Source organism: Marmota marmota, unplaced genomic scaffold (genome assembly GCF_001458135.2).
Source record: "Marmota marmota marmota unplaced genomic scaffold, marMar, whole genome shotgun sequence".
NCBI classification, from domain to species: Eukaryota; Metazoa; Chordata; class Mammalia; order Rodentia; family Sciuridae; genus Marmota; species Marmota marmota.
In genome coordinates this window covers 8,504,725-8,527,623 of record NW_026000000.1, presented here as the reverse complement: position 1 = coordinate 8,527,623, position 22,899 = coordinate 8,504,725, and the positions used below count along the sequence as shown (strand labels likewise).

General features: G+C 44.4%; 2 protein-coding genes across 9 annotated transcripts in view; both read right to left on the bottom strand.

Moving 5' to 3' along the window:
* The window catches only part of Arhgap22 (Rho GTPase activating protein 22), a 191,356-nt gene that overhangs the window by 80,858 nt on the left and 87,599 nt on the right, over nucleotides 1-22,899 (bottom strand). For all 7 annotated transcript variants that reach the window (XM_048807506.1, XM_048807515.1, XM_048807505.1 and 4 more), the window contains one exon: nucleotides 17,372-17,459. In XM_048807506.1, coding sequence (XP_048663463.1) covers nucleotides 17,372-17,459 — 88 coding nt within the window. The remainder of the gene's footprint in view (nucleotides 1-17,371; nucleotides 17,460-22,899) is intronic.
* On the bottom strand, nucleotides 1,604-14,962 carry LOC107153370 (neugrin-like). 2 transcript variants are annotated; one of them, XR_007349238.1, is made up of 4 exons: nucleotides 14,769-14,962; nucleotides 13,523-14,354; nucleotides 10,063-10,072; nucleotides 1,604-1,615 (listed from the first exon to the last, which is right to left on the bottom strand). XR_007349238.1 is itself a non-coding variant. In XM_015498912.2 (2 exons), exons 1-2 carry the CDS (start codon nucleotides 14,954-14,956, stop codon nucleotides 13,637-13,639), a joined length of 906 nt encoding a protein of 301 aa, XP_015354398.2. In that variant the 5' UTR covers nucleotides 14,957-14,962; the 3' UTR covers nucleotides 13,262-13,636. The 2 variants fall into 2 exon arrangements, 1 of the variants encoding a protein (XP_015354398.2); XM_015498912.2 differs by lacking the exons at nucleotides 1,604-1,615; nucleotides 10,063-10,072 and having other exon boundaries at nucleotides 13,262-14,354.

Here is a 22,899-nt window from a genome sequence, read left to right as displayed (position 1 = left end):
TCTTCAGGATAAATATGGAGGAGTGTTATAGCTGGGTCATATGGTGGTTCCATGTCTAACCTCCATACTGATTGGCATAGTGGTTGGACTAATTTACAATTCCAGAAACAGTGTAAAAGTGTTCTTTTTCCGCCACATCCTTTCTAGCATTTATTATTATCTGTATTCTTGATGACTGCCTTTCTAACTATTGTAAAATAAAAACTCAATGTAGTTTTGATTTGCATATCCCTAAGGGATAATGATGTTGAACATCTTTTCTTTTTTTTTAAATTTTTTTATTAGTTGCTCAAAACATTACAATGATCTTGACATATCATACATTTGATTCAAATGGGGTACGTAATCTTAATCTTATTTTTCCACGTGTACAGATTGCAGGATCACATTGGTTATACAGCCACGTTTATACATAGGGCCATACTAGTGTCTATTGTATTGTGCTGCCCTTCCTATCCCCCCTCCCCTCTCCTTCCCTCTTTCTACCCAATCTACTGTGACACGTTTTTTTTTCTCTCTCTTTTTTCTTCCCCTCACACCATCTTATATGTAATTTTGCATAACAATGCAAAAACAACAAAATCATGGCATTTGCAGGGAAATGGATGGCATTAGATGGCATTAGAGCAGATTGTGCTAAGTGAAGTTTGCCAATCCCTAAAAAACAAATGCAGAATGTCTTCTTTGATATAAGGGGGGCCACTCAAAACAGAGCAGGGAGGAAGAGCATGAGAAGAAGATTACCATTAAACAGGGACAAGAGGTGGGAGGGAATGGGAGAGAGAAGGGGAATTGCACGGAAGATGGTAGGAGACCCTTTAGCTATCTTTACTTCTGAGTTTTTAGTGATCATACTGGGGTGCACAGATTCAAACCCCCACAGAGATCAGGCAGGTAAAAGGAACTGTCAAAACATGTTGGCAGGGGGAAGGCAATAGGGAACAGTGGGGATTCTGGCCAAGTGGAGAATTCTCATATTCTATCTAAAGGGGGCAGCTGTTAATTAACTCTTTTTTAAAATTTATTTTATAATTGTAGTTAGACACAATATCTTTATTTTATTTATTTTTATGTGGTGCTGAGGATTGAACCCAGGGCCTCACAAGTGCTAGGTGAGTGCTCTACTGCTGAGCCACAACACTAGTTCCTTAATTAGCTATTGATAGTTGTTTATATGGAGAAAATAGATCCAAGCTTACCCTACAGAAATTTTTATTTTTATGGGTAAAATCCTTTGTTTTTAAAAATATTTCATGAGCCAAACAAAATATGTCTGTAGGCCAAAATCAGCCCATAGACAATGAGTCCTGGTTTGCAGCTCAGTTTGCAGCCTGAGAACTAGACTCAGTTTCTTGTCATTGTTTACCTTTCTCTACTATTACCTGTGGCACTCTTCAGGCTTTTGAATTATTTCTTCTTCATTGGTCTCATTTATCAGGCACCTTTTAAAAGCCAGGCAGTAGGTTCCAAGTGTACTAATGCAATTCCCTCCTTCCGGAGCCCACAGAACAGGATCATTTTGCTGCAAACACTGCTTTTCAATCTTTTATATGCACACAAATCACCTGGGACATACTGCCATACAGATTCTGTTTCAGCTGGTTCTACAGTCTTTCTGACAAGCCCTCAGGTGGGGCTGCTGCAGTTCACTCATGGACTACATTTAAGTAGGAAGGACCTGGATTAAAGAATGTCCTTGTGTCTCAGAATTCCTGAGCTGAAGATTCCTGGTTGGGGACTTCTGTATTTGAGCTTGGTTCCCCAAGATGGCCTGGGTCACTCAACCCCCACCTGCTAATCCCCTGCCACATTCCTCCCCACATCCTAATTTATCCAGGGATTTAGTCTAGCTGGAATCACTCGTAAAGAATTTTATCTACATCTTTGTTCTGTGTTGGCATCAAACATTCCTCCTCCTGCACATCACCCCTTCCTGTCCAGCACTCTACCACTATCTGAGAGACTTTCCTGCACTTCCCTGTGTCTCAAAGTCGAGGTGCTTGGCACTGGCTGGGGGTTTTGTTGGTGGCTTGCTAAGACTGAGACCCCAGGGTGGAGCCTGCCTGGAATGAAATCTGGATTCTTACCTGTACTAGTCATGTGACTTCAGGCAAATGATTGCTCTGTGCCTCAGTGTCCACACTACAGAACACAAGTGTAATGTCTTCGCATTACAGTGTCAGGAAATTATTGCAGGCACACTAGCACAGGGTAGGCACTCCCTTCCTTTTCCCTTTCTAAAGAGAAATCCAACCAATCATTTAAAGAATCTCATGTCCTGCAGAAAATATGCCTTTAGGAAACTCATCTCCATTACTGCCCCGATAACATGACCAACGGCACTTGAAGGAATTCACAGGTGGCCTCTCATTCACTTAGTCAACAGACATGTACCCAGACCTGGTGTGTGTCTGGTTGTGCAGGGCCAGCGACATAGAAGGTAGGTAAACTTGTCAACAGCCACCATTAGCCGGTGAGGGACTCACTCTGGTGTCTGCAAAGTCACAATATTTAGGTAAACTGTCACATAGCATGTTTGCAGATTTTCAAATAATGGCTCAATGTGTTTTCAGGTAAGTTCCTCTAAGAAACAATGGACCCAGCTATCAATTAACAGAATGTACCAAAATGTCCAAAATGTCACAAGATTCAGAAGTATATCTATTATACTTTTAAAGAGATAAGCAACTGGATCCATTGCTTTAAATTTAGAGGCATTTCATCTGAAAAGGCATCTAGAGGTTGAAAAAAAGCACATTGAGCATATTAGGTGCAATGGTTACTAACCTACTCTGTAAAATAAAGTTTATCTTTTCTCAATTTTGCAGATATTCTGCTGTAATAATTGCTAAACTTTATCGACTTCTTCATACAGGCTGTATATTATCCTAAAATATGGGGGCATAATGTTACAAAATCACTAGAGAATAAGTACTTAAAACATTAATTTTGAAGTAGTTGTAGTTTCACAAGAAATTGCAAAGAAATATACAGTGAGGTTCTGTGTACCAAACATGTTACCCTTCTGTGAACGCCCAGAAGGGTAACATGTTTGGTAACTAAAGCCACAATATTGAAGCCAGGAAACTGATCCTGATTCCATCTTCAGAGCCAATGCAATGTCACCAATTCTACATGGACTTGTGCACACATGTAGCTGCACACAACTTTAGCCCATGTGTAGCCTCATGCAACCATCACGCTGTCAAGATACTTAAACCCCTGCAAGGCTCCCTTGCAGGCCCAACCTCTTCATACCCATTCTAACCTAAAGTTTAGACACTGTCATTATTCTCATTGTGCATGTGAGAAAATGGGCACAGAGAAGTTAGCAACTAACTCAAGGCCTCAGAGCTAGTAACTCCTGGGTCTGGCTTTCAAACCCTTTTATCAGTGAGAGATTTATTGGAGACCTACTAGAGGAAGTGGGGATGGAATCTGGAAAGGCTTCCTGGAGCCACCAATCATTAAACTTGGCCTTGAAGGGAGAAAACAGAACACTTAGTGGGGAGGGCTGAATATAGAACCCACTGGAGAAGAGCAGAGGGCTGGGAAAGCTGTGCTCCCCGCAGGACCAAATCCAGGGGACCACAGCTGTTAGCCTGGGTTTCAGGGAACTCACAGCAATCCTGCCATCTTATCTCCTTGAGCTTCTCTCCTGGAGGTCCCCGTACATTGCCCAGCAACCTGGCAGTCATCCTGGACTCCACCTCTAGCCTCAGGTCCCCCGTGGCGTCTGACAAATGATCACTCTGTGCCTCAGTTTCCACACTATAGAACCCCCGTGTAATGGCTACTCATTACAGCGTCAGGAAATTATTGTAGACACAATACAGAGTCCTGTCAATATTCAGCATCTGCTGCTCATCAGAGAAGTCCCCTCCAAATGGCTCCCTGCCCCCATTGCCCTACACCCAATCTGGCCTTCTTATTGTCAAGAAGTGTAATCACACAGACATTTCTCTGAAGAAGAAATAGGAATGGCCAACAAATACATGAACAAATGTTTACATCTCTAGCAATCAGGGAAATGCAAATCAAAACTATGCTGAGAGTTTATCTCCAGTTAGAAGGGCAATCATTGAGAATACAATAATAATAAATGCTAATGAGGATGTGAGGAAAAAGGTACACGTACACATTGTTGGTGGGATTGCAAATTAGTGCGCCCACTCTGGAAATCAGGATGGAGATTCCTTAAAAGATTGGGAATGGAACTGCCACATAATCCAGCTATTCCACTCCTTGGTATTTATCCAAAAGAACTAAGACCAGCATATCATAGTGATACACACACATATCAATGGTTACAGCAGCATAACTCACAATAACCAAGTTATGGAACCAGTCCAGGTGCCTGTCAACAGGTGAATGTGTAAAGAAAATGTGGTATATATACACAAGGGACTTTCACTCAGTCATGAAGAATGAAAGCATGTCATTTGCTGGAACATCATGCTAAGTGAAATAAGCCAGACTCAGAAAATCAAGGGTTGAATGTTTCTCTCATATGTGGAAGCTAGAGCAAAATAAAGAATAAAAGCAGTGGGGGAGGCCATGAAAGAGAAAGGAGATCAGTGAAGTAGAGGCAGGGGATTGAGAGGGAGGGATAAAGGATGGGAAAAGGAAGGAACTTGGGAATGAAATTCATTAAATTTTTCTATGTACATATATAAATATATCACAGTGAATTTCACTTTTTGTACATTTACAAAGCATTTTTTAAATATTTATTTAGTTGTAGATGAACACACAGTATTTTTATTTATTTTTATGTGGTGCTGAGGATTGAACCCAGTGCCTTGTATATATGAGGCAAGCACTTTACCACTGAGCTATAGCTTGAGCCCATAAAGCATAAATTTTAAAAACAATGAATAAATAGAAGAAAGAACGTAGATTAGAGGAAGGGGAACTGCGGAGGCAGAGGGGAAGAGAAAGTACTGAGGATTGAAGTGGAGCAAATTATATTCCATACATGAATGATGATGTCAAAGTGAACCCTGCTGTTATGCATAACTCTAATGCACTAATAGATTTTTTTTAAAAAAAGAAGTGTGATTACACCTTTCTATCATTTAGAAAGGTGGCTCCTCATTGCCTAAGCCTGACAACCATGCCCTTGGTGATCTGAGTCCTGCTGACCCTTCCCCCTAATCCTGCCATTCCTCTCTGATGCATCATGTACAGAGCCCCACCCTAGGACTCAGGGTTAGCCAGGTTAGCTCTTCAGAGCTCTTTTTCAGGCCAGGCAAAAGGCTGAAGTTACAGGTATGCAAGCCTGGAGTCCAGATCCACGTACCTATCCCACTGCAGGGGAAGACATGTCCTAGAGTTCCCAAGTACCATGGCAGTGCCCCCCACTTCCAGCAGACCAGGCTGTGAGGTTAGGAATAAGGCACACAGTCACACAGTGTTGTACTTTCAGAAAGCCAGGTTGGCTTATGCAGCAGCCTTTGGTGGAAATTAAAAGTGTTTTCTTTCTTCTTTTATTTTTTTCAATGAGTTAATCTTATTTTTTAAATTTTTTTTTGAGACAGGGTTTCACTAAGTTGCTTAGGGCCTCACTAAGTTACTGAGGCTGGCCTCAAATTTGCAATCCTCCTGCATCAGCCTCCTGAGTTACTGGAATTATAGGTGTGCACTAGCATGCTTGGCTAAAATTATGATTTTAAGCTATGTTTTTAATAGGCCCAGTAATTGTACATACTTATGGGGTGCAGAGTGACCTTTTAATTCTTGTATATAATGTAAAATGGCCAGATCCAAGTAATTGACATCCCCATCCCTTTGAACATATATTACTTCTTCATGTTGGGAATATTCAAAACCTCTCCTAGTTATTTTGAAATACACAATTAATTGTTGTCAACCATGGTTACCCTACTGTACTAAAGAATGTCAGAAGTTACTCCTCTTATCCAATTTCACCCTTGTAGCCATTCTTTCTCCACCCCTACCCTACACCCCTCCAAGCCTCCGGTAAACAATATTCCATTCTCTACTTCTTGGAGATCAACTTTTGAGCTTCCACATGTAAGTGAGAACATGCAATACTCGTCTTACTGTGCCTGGCTATTTCACTTAACATTATGATCTCTTGTTCCATCCATGTTGTCACAAATGACCAGATTTCATTCTTTCGCTGATTCGCCTTGATCAGGAGAAATAGCTACAGTTGAATCACCGGGTAGGGACCATGACCTTGACTTGCAAATGTAAGATTTATGTTTTCTTTTCTATCAAACTTAAACCTGTAATGCAACACAGGCATGTTTACTGTAACTAAGTTTCACGTGTATAATGAAACCATCTTAATTTAGGAAACCAGGTACTCAGAATGGAGCCACTTTAAAAAATTCCCTAACAGATATCCAGGTACAACTATAGCTCTTTTCCATGCCCTCCCAATTTTAAATTAGCTAATTGTGTAGATTGTATCCCTGAACTCTTCCTTAATAGGGCGAGGAACAATGCTTCTTTAGGGCTAAATGTTGGCAGACTGCCTGCCCAGTGTGCTTGCTGCTGGATTCCTTTGGGGGCACACCCTTCTGTGCCGCAGTCTGGCTGGGCACAAATCACGAACCACTCAAGCAGGAACAAACTTTATTTCTGAACTCCCCCGAACGCCACCCACCAGCCCTTCCAGGCACACCACACACCAACTGGAACTCCCTCCACCAGACCTTCACCAACCAACGGGAACTCCCCAGGAATCCCCGAGAGAACTCCAAAGTAGCTGCACGCCGGAGGCAGCAAGAGCTGCCCTATTGCCGGACAGCAAAGGTCTATATACAACTGAATACACAGCTTAACTTCACCATCATCATCTCAATGGCTCGCTGGCGTCACTTCTCAACCACTCCCTTCTGGCAAAATGCCATGCGTCATCCCGACTCGGCTGTGGCCCTCAAAACTTCTGCAGAAGTTCAATTTTGCCTTGCTGATCCACTTCCAAGCCCAGGACTCTGGGGAGGCATCTCTGCAGCACATGCTGGAGCTTTGCTCTCAGTAGGAAATACAGAGAATTGAAAGTCACTGGTCCAGATCCTCTCAATTAGTGAATGACAGGGCTTTAATGTGAATCTAGGTCTGTCTGACTCCAAAGCCTAGGCTGATGCCTGGAGCTGTTTCTTCTTCCCTCCCTTCCCACCTCTCATTCTGAGGGCTCTGATTGAGTACCACCTGGTCTATGCCAGGTAGCATCCTGTGTGCATTCCTCCCAGTTGGCCCTGAGCTACTCAATATGGCATCACTAGACACACAGGGCTGCTAAGCACCTGAATGTGGCTAGAAGCGTTATTTTAATTGAACTTCATTTATATTTATATTCAAAAGCTGACTTCAATTCAGTTATTGAAAGAGCTTTAAGTATATGCAGAGTAACTTGGATGTAAGCCTACTTTTTCAACCTCATACGAAATCTCAACACAGAGCAGATGCTTCCAATGAAAATTTAGTGCCTGAATTGAAAAATGCTCTAAGTGCAAAATACTCTTTGGATTTAGAATAAAAACACAAAAAAGTAAAATATTTCACTGGGGTCTGGGGGTGGAACTCAGTGGTAGAGCACATGTTAAGCAGGCATGAGTCCCTGGGTTTAATATTTAATTATACACTCACATGATAATATTTGGGATCTAGTGCATTAAATAAATATGTTGTTGAAATTAACACCACTTGTTTTCTTTTATTTTCTTTCTGTTAGGGTGGCTATTTACTAGAAAATCTAGTATGACAAGTGTGGCTTGTATTCTATTTCTATTGCTGTATATATATATATATGACTGCATGACCAATGTGATTCTGCCACCTGTACACTCAGAAAATGAAAAAGTATACCCCATCTTATTCAAATATATGATATGTCAAGATTATTGTACTGTCATGTGTAACTAATTAAAACAAATTTAAAAAATAAAATAAAATAAATAATAAAAAAAAGAACACCTGCTCATGAACGTGATTGGGTCCAAGGAATCAGGCTTAGGTTCCTCCTCGAGGGCACCTCTTTCCAGGGACACCAGTGGGAGTTTTTCACATAGGGTCTTGTGTTTAGCCGGGAGAAGTGATCTTAAGACAAGAGGAGTCCAGATTGCAAGGCTGGGAAGTTAAGCAGACACTCTCGAATCTGCTGATTCTCCTATTCTCAGTGGTGGGAGTCGCTAGAGAACTTCTCAGCTAATTTCATTTCTGGTCATTACCCATGGTCTGGCAGGCCAGCTCAGCAAGGGGCAGCCTAGGGTAAGGCTGAGACGCAGGCTGACTGGTACCAGGTGCTGAGATAGGCCCATATCAACATCCCTCCCATTCAGGCAGCAGCTAATGCAATCAGGGATGCTCTGGACACGTCAGGCGCATGTTATCAGTCTGCTTCTATAAAGTAATCTGGGCATGCTGACTCCCTTTCAAGGTCAGGCTTTAGTGATAGCAGGCAGCAGCCTTCTTATCTGTTTTAATACAGGTTGGATAAGGACAGGCAGCTGCAAGCTCAATGCTGGATGCCAGAGGGTGAGACTGAGAACTCAACCTCCCAGCACAGAACACTGACCCCAATGTCACTTCTGGATCCTGGACCCCTGAGCAGTCCTGCTGCCTGGCCTTTCCACACGCAGCTCTCCAGTTTCCTGTAATTTCCCTGTGGCCCTCTAGCCTTCTGGTCAATTTCCCCTTGTCTGGAGTTAGTCATAGTTGGCTTCTGCTTCCTGCCCTTGGGGACCCTTAGGAGATATGTCCAGTGATAGAAAAGATGTGACAGTGTAGGCAGTTGCTTTTGAGAAAGACTTAGGGCTTCCATCCGAATCCTGCAGTCAACCCATCTGCCTTCCTTTGGCAGCACTGTACTAATTACAGAAGAGGATATTTAGAAATAAGTTGAGATGCTTTATTGATTACTTAATCCAGATTACTTAATCCATGATCATCTCATGGGGACTGTCCTGTCCCAAGGTCTTAGCAACTCTTTTCATCCAGAATACTAATAGCAGGCCTCTCTACCTCTTGCCCCCCCCCCCTTCCCTTGCAGGTTTAGAGGAAGGCCTAAACTTGGCCTTGGGCCAGATGCCAGTATTGCCAAGAAACCCAAGAGCCTGGGAGGCCCACAGGATCAAATCTGCAAACCTTAGACAGCTTTTGAAGGACAGGGAGGGGCAGGGTTTGCCAGGCAACTGCCCTGGTAGAGAAGAATCCCAGCGGGCAGAACATGCAGAGCCCTTGAGCCCCAGCCACTTTGTGGGGCCTGGCTCCTTCAAGCGTGACCTGGGAGCCAGCACTGAAGAGGGGCAGGGCTCCAGGATTAGAGCTGTTCAAGTTGCAGCTCCGATGCCAACTGGCTGTGGGATCCTAGCAAGTTAGTTGGTCTGTCAGAGTCACAGGAGCCTCATCTGATAAATGGGTTAGTAAAGGTTAGTCCTAGAAGTACAGTAAAAGTATCAATGTGGTGGTGCTCAGTCTTCATCTTTAGAAAGAACTCGATAAGTTCTGTGGCACCTCTGCATATCTTGATCTACAACCTCAGGAACTCATCAACTATCACATTTATTATGAAATCGTGTGAATTCCACCCCTGAGCCCCACTCTCCCAGGTCCCTATTGGGAAAGTGTGAGGGCTCCCTTTTCTTGTGACCAGGCTTAGGTGGGTCCTATAAAAGGATTAGGGGCCATTCTTGGTCCTGGTAGTCATCTGGTACCTTTGTTTGCAGGCACTTGAGACTCTCATTTCTCTGCCTTGTTTGGGTATCTGCCTGGGTCAGGACTTTGGTGCTTGGGGCCAGCTTCCTGGGATTTGTCACCTTCCTGAGTCATTGCCAGAGGTGGGGGTGACTGCTGGGGGGGGGATGCCTCTCTCCTTTTGCACATCATAATTATCTGGGAGAAGGGGAGAGGATGTACCTAGGGGATCACCTATCATGGAGGCAAATGGATCTGAGGCCTGGCTGGAACAAAGGAAAAAGATGGAGAGATCAAAGCACAAAGCAACATCTCCACACATTATCCTGCTCTCTTCCACCCCCATGTTAATAATTATGTTCTTAAAATACTGGTTATAGCTTTCTTTGGGACCCCTACAGACCTCCTCTCACTCACTCCCTCTGTGATTTCTCCTCATTCCCCGTCTGAAGATTTTAAGTTCCCTGCTTTCTATGCCAGGGCCACCTCTCTACCTCTGCCCTACCACCAGCTCAGCAACCAGTATTTCAAAAACCTTCTGGGTGATTCTAAGGCTTGGGAAGGTTTGGGAACTGTAGCCCTACTTCAGTCTCCTCCCACAGAAGACCACTTTCCATTCTGGCAATGAGCTTAGCCCCCTCTCCAAAACTTACTTTAAATTCAATTAACCATTTACTGAGCTCCTTGGATGCATGCAGTGTCTGTCTTCACCACACTCACACACTGATGCTTCTGCCTAAGATGTACTCATTCTCCCCCATCTCTCTTCTTCTTTGGCTTACTTAACCTTTGGGGAGCAGGGTCCTTATCATTCTATTCTAGAAGTCCTGTATGGTTCCCATATGTGTTAGAGTCTCTTCCTCTGGTTGCATACAATCTGTATATTTATGTTCTGCCTAGCACTTCTCATCCTGTGGGTCTGATTTCCTGTCCATGTGCTTGACCTTGTTAATTCTGTGAGAATAGAAACATGTCTCAATGACTCTTAGGTAACTAGCTCATTGAGCACTATGGCGGGACTACTGACTGCTCATTAAACCAAACTTGTTGGCCTCCTGGGCACAGCTGGACTACATTTCCCAGCATCCCTTGGGCTTAAGTAAGGCCATGTGACTTAGTTCTGTACAGTGGGCTTGGAGGAGATGATTAGTAAGCTTTGGGTGTCTGGACCAGTATACCTCCCTGGCATTCTGGCTGCTTAGCTTGGAGACAACCAAGATGCTCTTGTAAGCCACAGTTTTCAAATGGCAAAGACACAAGATAGGAAGATGCTTGGAGACCAGCTGCCTGCCAAACAGGAGCATTCATTATGACTATATGTAAAAGACAAATACATATACTGGTCAAGATCCTGTGATTTGAGGGTTGTCAAGAGCAGTTACCCTACCTAATATGAAGAAGCTAAACTCATTGGAGAATACATATGAAATGATTTTCTTTTCCCAATATTCTCCCTGACATTTTTCCACCTTTAAGTAGCAGCTCACTTGGAACTTTTACCCAGAGTCCAGAGTGTGTCTGTCACTCTTAGTTTATTCAAACAGTTTCATTCACATTTTTGACACTTGATTCTGTTCACTCAGGTCCATTCAAATCTTTCAGGAATATGAGTGGTAGTGGAGGGTGGGAGGGATTGCTTCTCCAGTCTTTCCCTGGACTAGGAAGGAGGCAGATGGGAAAGACAAACACCTCTTTGCTGACGTGGGCAAGGGTGCAGCATCTTCCCTGGTTGATGATGTGGGGAGAGGGGTGGGTGGACTAGGAGGCCTACCTGCATGAGGTACCCACCCAAAGCACTTCTCTAGGCACTGATAGTCTTCAGTGTGTTCCAGCCCAAATCCCAGCTGACTCCCTGGTGGTATCATCGTCCTCTTTACCCCACACCTGGAGAATTCTTGCAAGTTTGTAGCTCCATCTTATCCTCTCTTCTCCAGGCCAATGGTTCCACTCAGGAACCAAATGCTGAGGGACACCCATGTGCCTGGCCTCCCCTCTGCTGGGGCAATCTGCCAATTTGCTATCGTAGTCCAACTTGATTTTCACAAATCCGGTGTATAACTAACTATATAGGCAAGATACAAAAAGCCAGTCATCCCTTATGTCAGGCTCCTTTAAACTTTATAAGTGATATCCCTGCATGTTCTCATGGTTTCAGGGAGTGGACCCTTACCTCTGCCCAAAGTAATTGTTTCCATCTTTCTGCACTCTTTGTGTATTGACTAAGTGGAGGGTAGAGCCGTGGACCTCAACCATCCGGATAATAGAGGCAGCCTCACTGGAACTAAAGCCATTTGTAACACTGTTCTTCAGTGCCTTGCTCCATGGCTGGCCATGTGGGTTCTTAGATGATTTGAAATCAGGCGCAGACAGGCTGAAAGGTTGGAGATGGGAAGGAGGGCCTGCACTGTGGGTAATGGAATTGGCAGATCCCTCCACTAGATGGCACTAACAGTATAATTTTTCCCTCTTTTTTTTTTTTTTTTGGTCTCTTTAAAAATCCATTTAAGGGCTGGGGTTGTAGTCAGTGGTAGAGTTCTGACCTAGCATGCATGAGGCACTGGGTTCAATCCTCAGTACCACATAAAAATAAAGATATTGTATCCACCTAAAACTAAAAACTAAATATTAAAAAAAAGCCTATTTAAATTTTTATTATATATATTAATGGGATTTGTTGGTACATATTCACACACACACACACACACACACACAATATATATAATTTGGTCAATTTCATTCCAAAATATTGCCTCATGTTTTAAATGATATCTTGGAAAACTATCACTTTATACAGTTGAAGAGTGCAAACAGAACTATGACTTGAAATGTATGTAGTTAGTTTGATGCATATACTTGGAGTTCTTCCATATTTCCAAGAATTATCAAGATTTTTCTTCTCTTAAAGGGATGGGCATGCTTGGTGAGGAGTGAGGGACTTTCATGTGCCCCTGCCTGGCCTCTAATTTCCAGAACTCTGAGTCTAATGGGGGTGATCAAATCCTTCCTTCCTTTTCCTTTTCTGCCACTGATCCCCCAGCCCTGGACCTGGGCCTGGACTCTGAGCTTTGGCTCTCAGGTTTCTTTCTGTTCCTTTTAGTTCTCCATGTCCAGTGCCCACCACTCAGGCACCCTCAGAATTATCAGAGCAGTCCCATGGGTCCCCTAGCTACACAGACTACCCCTTGCCCACACATCCCATGGTTAATCTCTGTGCACATTTCCTAAGGAGCTGTACTCAATGCAGGGAGACCCAGGGACACGACCCCCTCAGGAACACTTCCTGCCCCTATGCCTAAGTAATTCTTCTCTTAGCAACTAAGCTGTTTATCTCGCTATGAGCTGGGAAGAAAATGTCTCCTGATTTCTTAAGGGCAGAGACTGTGCCCTGCCCACCTCAGGCCCCCTCCAGGTTGTCGGGGACACTCTCAGTCAGGGATAACTGAGTTGGATCAGTGAGTGGGCTTCTTGAGATTCTTTAGGTTGTGGTTGAAGATGGGGTTACTCCAACAACAACAACAACAACATCTTCATCATCATCATCATCATTAATTTTCTTTTTTTTTTTCAACACGAACTGCTACATTTTATTTTCGCACCAAAGGAAAATAAAAGAACCAATTTACTAAGCAGCTCAAAAACTGTTAGTGTTCAATGATCAAGAAGGAAATGAGGTCAGAAAGCAAACTTTTCACTTCCTCCCAAACATATTATTGCAAGTATCACAGAAACAATACTGATTTTCAACATACAGAAGTTAAGCAAAAAGGAGAATACTGAAGATACACAGGTCAGACTGGGAGCAGTGATCCAAGAAGCTTGAATAACCAAGCAGCTCTTTCTGTCCATATTCCACGCTCATCAAATTCCTCCTATTTCAAAGGTAGATATCCACATGCAGAAATCTTGGCAGCTCCAAATATATTAGTCTAGCTGTTTCACATGGCATCTCCACAAGCCGGGCCCCAACTCAAATTCTGTACAGGAAATTCCCATTGCTGTCAAAGAACTCCCGTCCCCTCTGCACTACTTTGCTGCTGAAGTTCTGGTTCCGTAGATCCCCTGTCTTCAACATTTCCAGTTTCTCATCACTTGGCAATCCATTACTGTCAGTTCTTCTGGTGCCTACACAATCATTGGAGTATTTTTGGAGCTCTCTCTGATGACCTAAGGCTGCAGTGATAGGCTCAAAGCTTTCCTTCTTCAAGCCCTGGATTCCTTTATTCCTTCCCTTTTGTCTCAGAGCATTTGTACTGTGAGTTTTTGACTCTATCACTGTCAAAGCTGTGCTGTGAAGCTGACCTTCAGATGAGGCTTCATCCCCTGGCATCAGAAAAGAGTTTGATACAGAGTGGCCTGCAGCAAGTGGCTTCACGGTATCTCTAGAGCCCTGGAGCTGCCGGAGTGAGTGGGCAAACTCAGCTTTCTTAAGAACTTTTTGATCCTGCTTCAGTTTCTGTTCCAAAGTGGGTAAAAATTTACTTTTTAAAACCCTTCGGATAACATCGGTGCTGACATCAAAACCTTCAGCCAACCTGGGAACTGACCAGGACTCAGCAAATTCCTTATGTAAATACCGTATCTGCTCCATGGCTTCCCAGGTCAGAGTTCTGGGCGGGGCACCTGGCGCCTCCATTTGCCTCCGAATTTTCTGGAATCGAATTGCTTTTTTCTGTCGTTTCAGGGTGCTGGGGGAGAGAACCAATGGCAGAAGCCATGCGTGGAAGCAAGATGGGTGTTTGAAAAGTCTTGGGCTAAATCACCAACAGCCCAGCCCTCTTTTGTGTCAGTAAAGGCCACCGGGCCATGTTTGCCAGCTTAACGCCGCTCTGTACACCGACCCAAAAATCTAACACCTATAACAATAACTGCCCGTAAGCATGCTGAACTATCTAAAAGTGTAACGAAATATACGTCACTAGCGAAGGAACCTGTGGTCGCAAGGGAGCTGAACGTCTGTCCCTACGCCGCTAACAACAGGTAAGAAGAAACTGGAGTCACAGTGGAGGCGGCTGGAGGACGCCCGGCGCTAAGGGGGCGCGGCTTGAAGCGCCGAGGCCCAAGGCCAGCTTCAGGCTGAGGGCCGGGAAAGGAGCTAGTACCTCTCGACCTCCTGCAACTCCCTCTCCTCTGGCTCCCAGTCGGAATCCGGGTCCGGCTCATGGCCCATAGGGCCTGAGCCCGCCAGCCCCCGGGTCGCGAACCCATAGCGAGCAACAGCAGTACGGACTCGGCCGCCCAGCAATAGGCTGAGGGTAACCGCCATGGCGAAGTAAACCAACCTCATCATTAATTTTCAGTACCAACAGAGCCCATAGCTGGAGCCACTGTGACTGTGGCAAAAGAAAGCTCACCATCTTAAGGTCAGGCTGACCAGGGAAGTTCCAGTCCCCCTTATCTTCAAGCTAGCTGTTTGATTTTAGGAGGTTCACTTAACATCTCTGGATTGCCATACTCTCATGCACCATGAAGGGAGGGGAGCTTCCCCAGCTGCAGTCAGAACCAGGCATTAGCCATGGGTGCAGCCTCACTGGTCCCCATTGGACCAGGCTGACAGGAAGCTCCAGAATCCAGAGCTCCTAAAGGTGGGGAGGAGAGTCACTCTAGGGTCCTGGGAAACACTGCTATTGTGTTTGCTGTAGCTGGATGGGCAGCACTCCACACAGGCAAACTTCCCTCCCTGCCCACCCCTGTCCTGCTGTCCCTAAGCAGCCATAGCAAACACCTACATCCACCCTAAGGCCTTCAGGAGTGGCTATGTGTCCAAAGATAGGAGAGTAGAAATAGGCAACTCTGGGCATCTGTGTGAATCTGGTGTTTGTCAAGCTACCATTGTTGTGCTCAGAAAAAAGGGGGCTCAGGGCATTCCTTCCTGTAACCAGGTCCCCAGACTGCCCAGCTCAGATAGGGAAGATGAAAGATCCTGTAGGAGGCCTCAGGGGGTCAGCTGCCTATGTTGGACTCAAACTCCAGTGTGTGGCTTAAGAAGCCAAATGGCCTAAGTTCAAGGTTGCTATGCCTTCAATGTCCCCACCAAAACTCATGTTGAAACTTAATCCCCATTATGGGGGTTTAGAGATGATTGGGTCCCGAAGGCTCTGCTTTCATAAATGGATGGAGCCATCTTTGGTTGACTGGGTTATCTGAGAGTGGTCTGCTATAAATGTCAGTTTGGCTCTGTTCTCTTGTGTGCACCCCTTTCACTATGTGATGCCCTATGTTGCAGAGAGTCCCCATAACAAGAAGGACTTCACCATACGTGGCTCTTTGATCTTGAACTTCTCAGTCTCTTAAACTATGAGCTGAATATACACTTAGTCTTTGTTAATCACCCAGCCTGTAGAATTCAGTTATAGCAACAGAAAACTAAGTCAAAGCCCCAACTCTACTACGATCCAGTTGCATGTCATTGGGAAAGTGGCTTATTCTTTCTAATCCCCACTGTCTGTTTTTATAAAAGTTATCAAAACACCCCTTACCTTAGAAGGGTGTTTTGAATATTGTGGTAGGCAGGTATAATGGCCCACAAAGATATTCATGACCTGATCCCTGGAAACTTGTGAATAAGTTACCTTATATGAGCTTGGGTTGCTTACTCCTGCTCCTGATGGGCTGCAGCTTGCTGTCCTGAGCCTAGGCTGATCCATCCCCTCAGTATACAGACAATAGCCAGATCATTCCATCAGAGTGGTTGGGGTGGCTGTGCTGCTCTGTGACTGTAAACTTGCTGGCTCAGAGAGCCCCAGGGAGGCCACTGCTTACTTGCTACTTCCCAGTCCTCTGCCCAGACTCCTTCACACTCACTCTTCCCATCATGCTGGTGGCCTCTTTCCTCAAGCATATGCAACTGTTGCTGAAGGCCATCTCTGTTTGCAGGTAGTTTGGTCCATGCATGGGGCAGGAGAAGGGTGCAATCTATAGGATGCAGCTCTCAATGGTTGGCTGGTATGTCCCTAGTCTCCCATTCCTTGGGCAAGACACTTCTGAGGCCTGCCTTGCACCATCTCGGGAGTCACTGGACTGAGTGGGGTGCCCAAGTAGCAATCGGCTCCTTAACATACCCCAACTGGCTCCCTCCCTTCCCTGTCCCTTCCCCCATGCTTTCTGGGGATACCTTCAGAATAAACTGCTCAGATCTTTGTCTTAGGCTCTGTTTCTGATGGAGGCCAGGCTAAATAAAACCCTGCCCAGCTGCAAAACCAGAGAGCCTCATCTGCCAGACACTTTGACTTAGTTCAGTAACAACCACACTGTAAAACTTGGAGCTTCAAAGAATGGTTTTATAACTCTTAATGGGATAACAGTTCTTTGACCTAAATTATTTACCTTCCTTCCCATACATCCTAGTTCTGTTTTGGGATTCATGATAAGTCTTATTTTAACCCTCTAAATCTGTACTAGCATTAGACTCTGGATTTCCTTACCCTTGGACCTTCACCCTAAGATGACTAGTTTCTTTCTCTGCATTTATCATCAATTTAAAAATACACATATTCCTCTCACCCAAAAGCTAATTATCCAATCACCTTAGTGGATTGTCTAATTCCTTCCCAATGTGCACTGTTCTTTAGACCCACATCTCTGAATTGTGCTTGGAGAGAGTGCTGAAACTCCTTCAAAGAGCCACAACATGGGGATCTGCGCTTCCCAAGCAGGGGACACGGTGACACCCCCATCAGGGCCAGCACAGGGTGCTCAATCCTACCTGGGCTGATCTCAAAGAGGTGTTTTCCCGGGTCCTCAGGGCCAGGAAGAAGTTCAGTCACCTGGGTCCCTTGTAGAGAAATAAATCCCTAAAATGGAGACAAACACAAACACAGGAAGCATGAAATGGCCGGAAATTGTCATCATGATCCCTGAAGAGAGGAGGGTAGAAGTCAAGTCCTTTAGGGTCTAGCAGGGAAATGGGGTGCCAAAGAGAAGCAAGTGCCTCCTCTCCATAACAGGGCGCCAGGCACAGAGGGGGCCCCTGCACAGGGCTCCCAGGTGGAGTAGGGTGGGCACTATTGCCTGCACCCACAGGTGGAGGAGCTCTGCCTACAGGACGGCCTGACAGAAGGCAAGGAAAGACAAGTGTGAGCTGTCACCATTGCCCCGGCCAGGGGCCCATCTGTAGTCTGTCTAGGCCTGTAGTGGTGTAGGCGTTAAGAACTTCAGGGAGAGGAAGGCCAGCATCTGAGGCTTGGCTCTGAGGTGACACGGGGGCAGCATCATAGATCTGGGTATATCTAGTTCCTCCATGTCCTGGCAGGGTGAAATTTCATTTCTTATCTTGGTTTTATTTATTCACTTAAATTAATTTTAATGTTTAATTTTTTGATTCTGGGGATGGAAACTAGAGCCTTGTGTAGGCTAGGCAATGCTCTACCACTGAGCCACATCCACAGCTCAAGGTCTCATTTCTTTAATTGTAAAATGGGAGTTAGCTACCATGCACAAAGTCCCCAACCTAGATAGTGCCATCTGCCTGGCACACATGAATATAGTCGTCCCTCTGTATCCAGGACTCCCCATGGATCCCTACAACCACAGATGCTCAAGTCCCTTATATAAGATGATGTAGGATTTGTATATAACATATGCACATCCTCTGGTAGACTTTAAATCATCTTGATTACTTAACATACACAATACAATGTAAATGCTATGTAAATAGTTGTTAGACTATATTGTTTAGATAATGATGACAAGGGGAAAAAAAAGTCTGTACATGTTTAGTTCAGATACAATTAGTTCCTGAATTTCTCAATCTGTGGTTGGTTCAGTTCGTGGAAATGCAATCTGAGATTATGGAGGGCCAACTGTGTATGTTCGAGGAGGCGGATTCCACCTTGCTTTCTAATGCTGCAATCTGATAGCTGCATTGAAAGATGCCAGGGGTGTAGGGACAGGTTTGAGTTCCTGCCCTGTACTGCTATACTGTGTGACCTCAGGTAAACCATCTCATTCCTCTGATGCTAACTTCCTATGTTCTGCACCATGGGACAGTAACTCTCACTTCTCAGGAATGTTCATATGCCAGATTCATGTCTGGTGAGTCCTACCCAGGAGATGAGGGATTCTCAAGACCACCCCCTCCTTGCCCCACCCCCCGGCTAGGCAGGGCCTCCTTCACCCTCCTAGTAAGGACTTTCATCTCTGCTGAGGACTTCCTTCATTTCATTCACATTCACTTTTACTTAACTGTGTAGGGCTGGGCTATGCAGTTTTGGGGTCTCTTCATAGGAAATTCATTTCAAACTCAATCCCTGCAGCCAGCTCCTGAGTTCAAATCCTGGCTCAGCTACCTGTAAATTTCTGAACTTCTCTGTGTCTCAGTTTTCTTATCTATGAAAAAAACAGGAATAAAAACAGTTCATGTGGGGCTGTGGTGTGAGTTAAAGGAGTACTCAGAACACTTTAGAGCAGAGCCTGGCACTTAGTGAGAACTGTGTGTTTGCTAAATGTATCTCTGCTCTTATTGTGTTTGGGCTCCATACCAGGTGGGGGAGCAGCATCCCTGTATATATACGTGTCCAGGTGAGGGGCACAGTTGTCTGATTTGAGCCAGTCACCCCCAGGCCCACCCCATGTGTGCTGACAGAGAGCTCCTTTCCTGGGCAAGTACTAATTCATTTAATATGCACAACAGCCACACAAAGTACTATTATGACTCCTGTCTCACAGTTAAGGAAACTGGGACACAGACTGGTTAACCAATTTACCTATAGCTAAGCCAGGCCTTTTCTAGGCAAATCTCGGCTGTAACGGGGTGACTGGAGCCCTCACAAGTCTGCTGGCATCTTGCGCTGCAAGCCCAAGTAGAAATGCCTTTTCTTATTTAAGCAACGTAAAGTCAGAATGATGTCTCTACCCACAGATGCTCGCTTTAGAGAAATTACAGCAATAAACCAGAGAACCAGCTGGTAATGATTGTAACTGAATTAACAGTTCCTTTCTTGCTAGGAACCTGGAGCTACTGGGAATAAATTAGGACTGCAGCCTCGGGATACGGGAACATGCTCATTAGAGGGCGTGGGTGAGATCCATCACTGCCTAATGGGATGCGTCTTGGGTATTTGCTGTTTCAGTAACTGAGTCTCTGTAATTCTGGGCATGTTTCTTCTTTCCTATGCCTCAATATCTGTCATCTGTAAAATGGGAGAAACAATATTGACATTGACATTACTTGCTACTCCAGCTAAATGTAAAAAGCAGAAATAACTTCTGTTTATGGAGCTGTTTCTGTGTTTCTGGTTCTTGGCCTTAACTATTGAATTTAATCAAGATGCCCCACCCGGGGGAACTACTATTGCCATCTTCCAGTAGATGGAGATGGGAGACGCAAAGCAATTGCCCCTGTGCTCCACAGTTGGCCAGAGAGAGCTGGGGTGTGATCTGGTGACGGGGGGCTGATACTGGAACCCTATTTCCCCCGCTGTGCTTCCCTCATTTCCGACAGCAGGCTGAATTTTCTTGCAAGAAGCCAGGCTGTGACTTTGAGATCTGCTGTTCACCTTGCTCACAGGTGAATCTAAATGTGTCTCTACCATTGCAAGGGTCTCTTAGTACAGGTCTTCAGCTGCACTGATCCCCCACCTTCCACACGTCCAGAGCCAGGCTTTGATTCCAGGAGTTTAGGCACTGAGGTGGGGCCGGAGGGCAGGGTAGCAGAAGGAGTGATAAGTGCTAAATCTAAGTGATCTGACGTGTTAAGACTGGGATAACAGGACAATAAGGAGTCAATATAAAGCATCCAGCTGAAATACTCAGCCTTGAGCTTACTTCCCAAACCACCCTAGGGCTTGTTCAATCTGAAAGAACTAGCTGGTGTTGCAGTGGTGTTTAGCAACGAAGAAAAAAGCACCATGATTTGGAGTGTTTGCCAACCTCTGTGATATTCACATCCCTCCCCTCCATGTGCTTTCATGATGTCTTCGAAGGTGGAGCTGGGAAGAGATGTGCTACAGTGTTTGCATCAGAGGTGAGTAAGCTAAGAGCACTGGACACAGTAAACGTAGTCAAACAATTAGGAAGCAAAGTATTCTAGGTACTTCTACCTTTATTTTTAGTATAATTTATCTAATTGTAGGTTTGTGCATGATTTAATTGCTAATTGTGGAAGTGTTTGACCAGTTAGCGCCTGACCCCACCCTGGGGTTTCTGACTCTATAGGTCTGGAGAAAATAGGAGAATTTGCATTTTTAACCAGTTTTCTAGTTCTGCTACCTCCATGGAATACACTTTGAAGAACCACTGTTCTAGGGGCCCTGAGAGAAGGCAGTCAATGGTTGGTGCCTCTTTTAGGAACTTATTCCACACCTCAGTTTCCCTCACCTGTAAGATTGGGATGATAATAGTATCCCCCTCCTGAGGTAGTTGGGAGGATGAAATGATTTGTTATCTGCCACAGTGTCCTGGAGAGCAAGGTCTTGGCTAAAGTTTTGTGCCTTGACACAGGGGTCACAAGGGTCAGTAACTGCTACCATCCTCTCATACAATGCCCTTCCCCACAGGGATCTTGGTATTTCTTTGAGAAGTCCAAAGTAAGTGTTAGCAATTTGTAAGGGCCAGCTGGCCTTCTTACTACAGTGCCAGGTCAGGACTTAAATATCTGCACTCTGAGAAGGAACCAAGCATATGGTTTGTGCTAGATCTGCACAATTTGCTGATGGGACCCTGGATACAGAATGCAAGTGTGTAAACTCCAAGCACCTGATAGATTCCCATGGAGTCTGGGTCCTTCCCCCTCCCCTTTTGTCTGAGCTGATACACATTTGCTCTGTTTGGGAATTTGCTCAGCCTGCATATCTAAATTCATCCCTAGAGACTGTAGCTGACTTAATTCATCTTTAGTCCTATACTGATGCAGTCCATTGGTATAAATGACTAATGGACAAAGAACATGCCATTCTGTCTGTATCTAGCAGAGCTCCACTCCCAGGCCGGCTGCTGTCTCCACCATAGATCCCTGCATGACTTTCGTGAATGTACCAATCTGAATTCCCCAAGGAGACTTGTGGGCTTCAGATAGAGCCCTTGACCACAAACTTCACTGGAAGTTTCTTCCAGAAACTTCTCTCAAAGAACTAACCTCTGGAAAATGGATAGGACATGCCCAGCAGAGGGCTTTTGGGAGAGAGTATATTTCATATATAGCAGCAAATTAGAAGCTTCACTCAAAATTCATATTAAACGCAAACTCCAGAAATACTGCCGACCAGAGGAAAGCAGCCTAGAGATTGGCTTCATTCTATCTCATTTGTCTAAATCTCATAATGGGGAACCCAAGGAGTGGCCCAACCCTTAGGGGCTGGTGAAGATGTTCAGAATTGAGGAAGACTACCTGTCAGGTTCTATACGTGTTTTCTGTTGCTACATAACACATTACTGCAGAATGTACAGCGGTAAACATTTATTCTTTAATAGGATTTCTGTAGGACAGGAAGGTTAAAACTGATAGGTTAGCAAATGAGATAAAATGAAATACAAAATGTTCAATTCCAAAGAAGGAAAAGCTGGACAAGTGTGCATGCTTGTAATCCCAGCAACTCTGGAGGATGAGGCAGGAGGATTGCAGGTTTGAGAACAGCCTCACCACTGAGTGAGACCCTGTCTCAAAATAAAAAATAAAAAGGGCTGGGGAAGTAGCTCAGTGGTAAAGTGCCCCCTGGGTTAAATCCACAGTAACCCCCACCCCCCGCCCCAAAATAAATAGAATATACATTCTTTTCAAATGCACTTGGAATTTTTACTAAGATGTCTATAAAACCCTCAATAAATATAAAAGAATTCAAATACAACATATATTCTCTGACCACGATGGAATTAAATTAGAACTCAATAATGGAAAGATTTCTGGAAAATCACCAAATATTTGGAAACTAATTAATGTACCTCTAAATAGTCCATGGATCAAAGAAGAAATAACAAAGAAACAAAGTACTTTGAAATGAATAAAAATGAAAACACATATAAAACATATGCAAGATACCTTTAAAGGAGTAATTATGGCACCAAATGCTTACAGTAGAAAAGAGAAAAGGCCTCAATTCAAGACCCAGCATCCTTATGGAAATTCAGCAAAGAAAATTAAACCCAAACTAAGTAAAGGAAAAAAAAAAAACAGAAATCAGAGTGGCTGTAAGTAAAAAAATAGAAAAATAATAGAGAAAAATGAATGAAAACAATCAATCCAAAGCTGGTTCTTTGAGATCAATAAAATTGAAAAGCCTCAAGTCAAATCAGGGGAAA

What these genes read in the sequence shown, in the direction of transcription:
- LOC107153370 (XM_015498912.2), bottom strand. Translation starts at nt 14,956, where the DNA reads ATGATGAGGTTGGTTTACTTCGCCATGGCGGTTACCCTCAGCCTATTG. An exon ending in GAGTTGCAGGAGGTCGAGAG is followed by an intron (nt 14,355 to 14,768) that starts GTACTAGCTCCT and finishes TCTCTCCCCCAG; the next exon opens with CACCCTGAAACGACAGAAAA.